Source organism: Coregonus lavaretus, assembly GCF_964263955.1.
Source record: "Coregonus lavaretus genome assembly, chromosome: 38".
Classification (NCBI taxonomy): Eukaryota; Metazoa; Chordata; class Actinopteri; order Salmoniformes; family Salmonidae; genus Coregonus; species Coregonus lavaretus.
This window is the reverse complement of record NC_140025.1, coordinates 5,885,380-5,891,243: the sequence shown is the minus strand read 5'-3', so window position 1 is coordinate 5,891,243 and position 5,864 is coordinate 5,885,380. Positions and strand designations below refer to the sequence as shown.

The 5,864-nt window shown below is 42.1% G+C and overlaps 1 protein-coding gene across 1 annotated transcript; it reads left to right on the top strand.

Moving 5' to 3' along the window:
• The first annotated feature begins 974 nt into the window (after positions 1 to 974).
• LOC311112583 (cytochrome P450 20A1-like) lies at positions 975 to 5,704 on the top strand. The gene is made up of 13 exons (XM_084155722.1): positions 975 to 1,160; positions 1,524 to 1,573; positions 1,848 to 2,014; positions 2,249 to 2,394; positions 2,662 to 2,829; positions 2,923 to 3,001; positions 3,171 to 3,283; positions 3,437 to 3,491; positions 3,679 to 3,799; positions 4,101 to 4,212; positions 4,363 to 4,427; positions 4,533 to 4,622; positions 4,823 to 5,704. The coding sequence occupies exons 1-13, from the start codon at positions 1,089 to 1,091 to the stop codon at positions 4,971 to 4,973; spliced, it is 1,389 nt and encodes a 462-aa protein (XP_084011848.1). The 5' UTR covers positions 975 to 1,088; the 3' UTR covers positions 4,974 to 5,704.
• The last annotated feature ends 160 nt before the right edge of the window (positions 5,705 to 5,864 follow it).

Sequence of the window (5,864 nt, the reverse complement as noted above, 5' to 3'; positions counted from 1 at the left end):
TACCAGGTTCCAGTTAAGCAATTGTAATGCCAGTCCACCACAACATACCCGAGTCTCCTGATTAGCAAGGGATTGTCTGTGTTGTTTAATTTAATTGTATATAAAAAACACAGTTTGCGATCATTGTGAGGGAATTTCGCCAGTGGTTAGAAGGGGGAAATGGGTTTCCCCGCAAAATGTGTCCGAGGTTGCAACAAGTAACCAAGGGGGGCGGGGCTTAGCGAAGGGTCTATTACGGTAAAATCTCCCTCTGTTTTTTTTTATGCGACGACGTTTTATAAAAACACTTAAATATCTGCTCCGAATTCAGATTGAAAGATGTCTGCAGAAGAATGGGGTGTTAGCTACAGTATGACATGACACTTAGAGTTTGAAAACATCTCTTTTGATTATTGAACTACAGTAAATGAAGTGGATTTTAACACAGTAAAATAATTATAGCAACGGAATGACATCATTGCCAGTTTGCTACAGCAGGAAAATAATCCTGCAGCAACAGGAAATGTGAATTATTAGGGGGATTATAACTAATGGAAATGTTTGTAGGGTCTGACATTTAAAAGTGGAAAAATTACAAACTTCAGAAGCCTTTTTAAACCTCAAATACACTACAAGTGTTCTGCAACAGGGTGATCATATTAAGATACTAAATCTCTATCTGCTCTCCTGTCTTTATCATTATTTACACTACTTATGATCCACCTCCAGTTTTGTCATTGCCCAAAATATGTGTGCTGTTCGATTATTATTTTTGTATGCACCATTGCTTCCTCCCTCTAATCACTGAGTTATCTGGATAGGTAATAATCAGCTTTCCACTGAATTGATTTAGCCAATTGTGCCGTGCCAGATCAATGGTTGCTTCAGTAGCTAGTAACCTTTTATAGATAGATATTTTTTCAGGTTCTGTGCGTTCTGATTTATCCATGCGCTCTGAGATGCATTGCTCTGGCCTCACTAACTGTGCAGGCTTTGCAGTAGAACACGGAGTGATGATGCTGCTGCCGTAGACGTGGTAGCTATAACGTATGTGTAGTCTTTCTTTAGCTAGTTATCTTAACGGGTTTTTTTTTTAAACACCAACAAACATGCTGGACTTTGCGATATTTGCAGTGACTTTTGTCATCATTCTGGTCGGCGCAGTTCTCTATTTGTATCCAGTAAGTCAATGCCTATGCTTATATTAGCAACATTGTTTATACACCGATGTCATTAAGGCTACTTATAAGCTGCTAACTTTGTGCACAGTTTTATAGTGACATGACAGTTAAAAAGTCCCTGGACATTTTATGCATCTACCTTTAGCACTCAAATGTTTCAGCAGTTTGGGTGAATTATAGAACATATGGCAAAGGTGTGGACTGTGGAGTGGACAAATATACTTTTTTTAAAAGCTCACGTTTTTAGAGGTTACTGCCATGGACTTAGAATATGTAAAACCCACAGCATTTCTTGTCATGTTTAATTTATGATATGTCTCTCTTGAAACTGAAAGTAACATGCTTGATTCATTTTTTATCAAGTCATCAAGAAGTGCTTCTGGTATCCCAGGTCTCAACCCTACAGAAGAGAAGTGAGTAGCCTATGACCAGATATGTTTTATGACTTTCTGAGTGCTGTCTCTCTTTAGCACTCAGCTAAGGTCACCACACTTGACCTGAGCCTGTATTTATAAAGCGTCTCTGTAGGAGTACTGATCCAGAATCAGATCCCCCTGTCTATTCATCTTCACATAAAAGGCTAAACTGATCCTAGATCAGCACTCTTACACTGAGAAGCTTTCTGAATACGAGCCCTGGCCTGACCTTGGTTAATATTGGTTTATTCGTCGCATTCTCTTAATCTAGGGATGGAAATCTACAAGACATAGTGAACCGAGGCAGTCTGCATGAGTTCCTGGCAAGTCTACATGGACAGTTTGGTCCTGTGGCATCCTTCTGGTTTGGAGGACGCCCTGTGGTCAGCTTGGGTTCAGTGGACCAGCTACGGCAGCACATCAACCCCAACAGGACTAGTGAGTACTTGGGAGGGAGGGAAACTATTGGGGCAAAGGGAAACAGGTGCTCTGTTCTTACTAACATACCACTTAAAATTCATGCTTAATTGATTGCACCATTCTAAGTGGAATGCAGGGATAGATAGACATTGTAACAGATTCAAGTGATTTCCGTTATACATGTACAGTGTTGTCTTGAAATTAAGAAACTGTAACATCTTTTCCACTGACATCTTCTGCCCTTACTTGTAGCGGACTCATTTGAGACAATGCTGAAGTCGTTGCTAGGGTACCAGTCAGGAATGGGTGGAGGGGCCACAGAGACAGTAATGAGGAATAAGTTGTATGAGAGTGCCATCAACAACACCCTGGAGAAAAACTTTCCCCTGCTGCTGAAGGTTTGCCTTTTGCACAATGGCTCATTTGACTGTTTTTTTTAAATATTCGGCTGTAGTATTCTGCAATACTTTCTTATGTTTTTGTGTATCCATTAGTAATTGTTTACTCCAAAAGCTTTTTGTGCTCACTTCCTTGGGATGTTATAGTTAATTGACACACTCTCTCTCTCTCTCTCTCTCTCTCTCTCTCTCTCTCTCTCTCTCTCTCTCTCTCTCTCTCTCTCTCGCTCTCTCTCTCTCTCTCTCTCTCCTTTTGTCCTGTTCTAGCTGGTGGAGGAGTTAGTGGGGAAGTGGCAATCTTTCCCTAAGGACCAGCACACGCCCCTCTGTGCCCATCTACTAGGATTGGCCATGAAGGCTGTCACTCAACTCGCTCTGGGTGACCGCTTCCGGAATGATGCTGAAGTCATCGGCTTCCGAAAGAACCACGAGGCAGTGAGTGTGCAGTCACCGTTTCTGGTGAAAATATGCCCATTACGACCTGTGTTGTTTGCAGGTTTTCACTGATAATTCCCTTTGACTTGTCAGATCTGGTCGGAGATCGGAAAAGGCTATTTGGACGGTTCCATGGAGAAGAGCCCCAGCAGAAAGGAGCACTATGAGAGCGGTGAGTGAGAACTAGTTCACTGCTATGGATCATATGTGTTACCTGTACATCTCGGCATTAAGAAAACTTCCACTTCCTTACTGAATGTGTCTGAAATAAAAAGTCAGAGTATCTCCCTATGTGTATAAATTCTCTGTCCTCATGCTAAGTACATTATGTTTGTTTACAGCGCTGGCAGAAATGGAAACAGTGCTGATGTATGTGGCTAAAGAGAGGAAAGGACAAAGGAGTCAGACAGCGTTTGTGGACACTCTTCTCCAGTCCAACCTCACAGAGAGACAGGTGATGCACAGATTATTTGATTATAAGGACAACAGACTCATTGAGGCAGAGCATAGAGTGTCCTGTTGCTGTTATTCAAGTGTAGAGGAAAATAAAACTTCCTTCCTACTTTTGTTTTAATTAATGATTGTTTTCATGGTTTCTCTTTTGTAGGTGATGGAGGACAGCATGGTATTCACACTGGCAGGTTGTGTCATCACAGCTAATTGTGAGTACTAGTAATAAATAGATTATACGTAGTTGCCTATCTATGTCATAACTTGCGGCCTCATGGTGTATCCAATCGTCCATTTTTTCTGAGAGAATAAAATCATACATTTGGTTAGTATTTTGTCAGAAAATCTCTCTCTCACAAAGTGTTTATGTTTTTCGTTGTGGTTGTAATATTTTCCCAGTGTGCATCTGGGCAGTACACTTCCTGTCCACATCAGAGGAAGTTCAGGAGAAGCTGCATCAGGAGCTGGAAGATGTTCTGGGCTCTGAGCCTGTATCTCTGGATAAGATCCCACAGCTCAGGTGACCTCTGACTCTGTCTGACAGCCAAGTAACATCAACGATGTGATGCAGTGTAACAGAGGTGTTTCAGATCCACTCTTGCATGATGTGTACCTTATCTGAGACCTGAAGACTGGTGTGCTTCCTGAGCTAATGCCTAAGCTAACAGGGGCTAACAGCCTTGTGGCCCACAAGACACCCGGGTTCGAACCCTGGTCGGTCACAGCAGAAGGGGCAGGTATCCTCATGGTAGCATGTCTTCAAGGTATATTTATAGACCTATATTTGATAGGCATGATAAAATGTATCTTCTATACTATAGGTACTTCCAGCAGGTTTTGAACGAGACTGTGCGGACAGCCAAACTGACGCCCATCGCAGCCCGGCTCCAGGAAAATGAAGGGAAAGTCGATCAGCACATTATTCCTAAAGAGGTATCTTATTCTCCTCTTCCGTACTTAGTCCCTTTATTATCTACAGCTCACTGTCACAGTCAGCAAGTGCTTGTGGATTTAAAATTAACAACTGAATTTTTAAGTTTAAAGTGAATAATGAAAACACTTTAATCCTATGTTTTTTTTCAGACACTGGTGATCTATGCCCTTGGGGTAGTCCTACAGGATGCAGACACCTGGAACCGTCCCTACAAGTGTGTTCATATGTATTTTCCTTGGAACCTTTTGCCACCTATAGAGGCCATTTTTGCCGGGGTTTTTTGGTACCAAGTTTGAATTCTTGCACTTTGTCCATTCAGGTTTGACCCAGACCGATTCACAGAAGATTCAGCCAGGAAAAGCTTCTCTCTGCTTGGATTCTCAGGGAACCAGGCCTGTCCTGAGCTGAGGTAACGGGGATGAGAAAGCATAGTGGCGTGCACTTGAGATTTAACCAAGGGTCTAGGGCATTTTCTGATTGTAATTACACAGGAGCAACTTATCAACATCAAAGGAAAGGAAATGGAGAGGGAGTGTCACTACCAGGCAAAGAATAATGATGTGGGCTTGTTACTAACTTTTTACACAACACCATTTCTCCACCTTTTAGGTTTGCGTACACAGTGGCCACTGTCCTCCTCAGCACTGTGGTGCGCCAACTGAAGCTGCATCAGGTGAAGGGACATGTGGTAGAGGCCAGATCTGAGCTGGTGTCCACGCCTAAAGATGACACATGGATCACTGTGAGCAGAAGAAGCTAACTAACAGTGGACATTTGTCTCAAACTCCATCTTTGGAAGAGGAACGGAGTTATTTGGGAAAGTACTTGTCAGTTAGCTCAGGTTCTAGACCGAGTGGAACTGTTAAAATAACTGTAAACATGATGGTGAGCTTTGTAGGGCTACTTGTCAGTCAGCTCTTGAAGATGGTTTTGAGTAGCTCAAGTCAGTAACAATGGCGACACGGTCATTTGAGCTACCACCTGAAGTAGCTTTTTGTCCCCCCTATTTCAATATGAGGATCATTACCTATCTTTTCAAGCTGCATGACCATTGATGTTTTTGTCTTAAACCTTGCCTTAAACCACATGCTGCCCAAGTGAAGGCTATTTTATCTCCGCTCTTGGACTTCTGCACAACATTCCAGCTGAACTGCCTTCCAAAACACGTGGTCTCCACTCCCCCAGATACATGGCATTTAGACAGTTCATCCTTTAATAAAGTTTACACTACTTGTGTGTTAGGATAGGAATATAATATTTTGCACATTTGTTGCAGCCACCCGGTTGTGAGCGTATCCTGCATCTGTCAAGAGGTCTAGGCCATTATTGTCAACAAGTGCTCACTCTGTATCTGCAGTGTCTCTGATTCAATCCCCCAGCCCTGTTTCCCCTGTATCGCTTTGTTAGCATTGATTGTTTAAAATGTGTAATACTTTAACATTTAAATAATATCAGTAACATCTGGATTTATTAACAGCCTTTTTCCATGTGGTATTGTTTCCTTTCAAAACAGAATCTTGAGGTTTTCTCATAATTTACACCAGTCACAATGTAAATAGGCAAGGAATTGAAAGAGCAGAGTTCTAGGTATCACATCCACTTCCGTTTATTATTCAATTTGTCACGGATTGTCACACTCTCCGTCATAGTT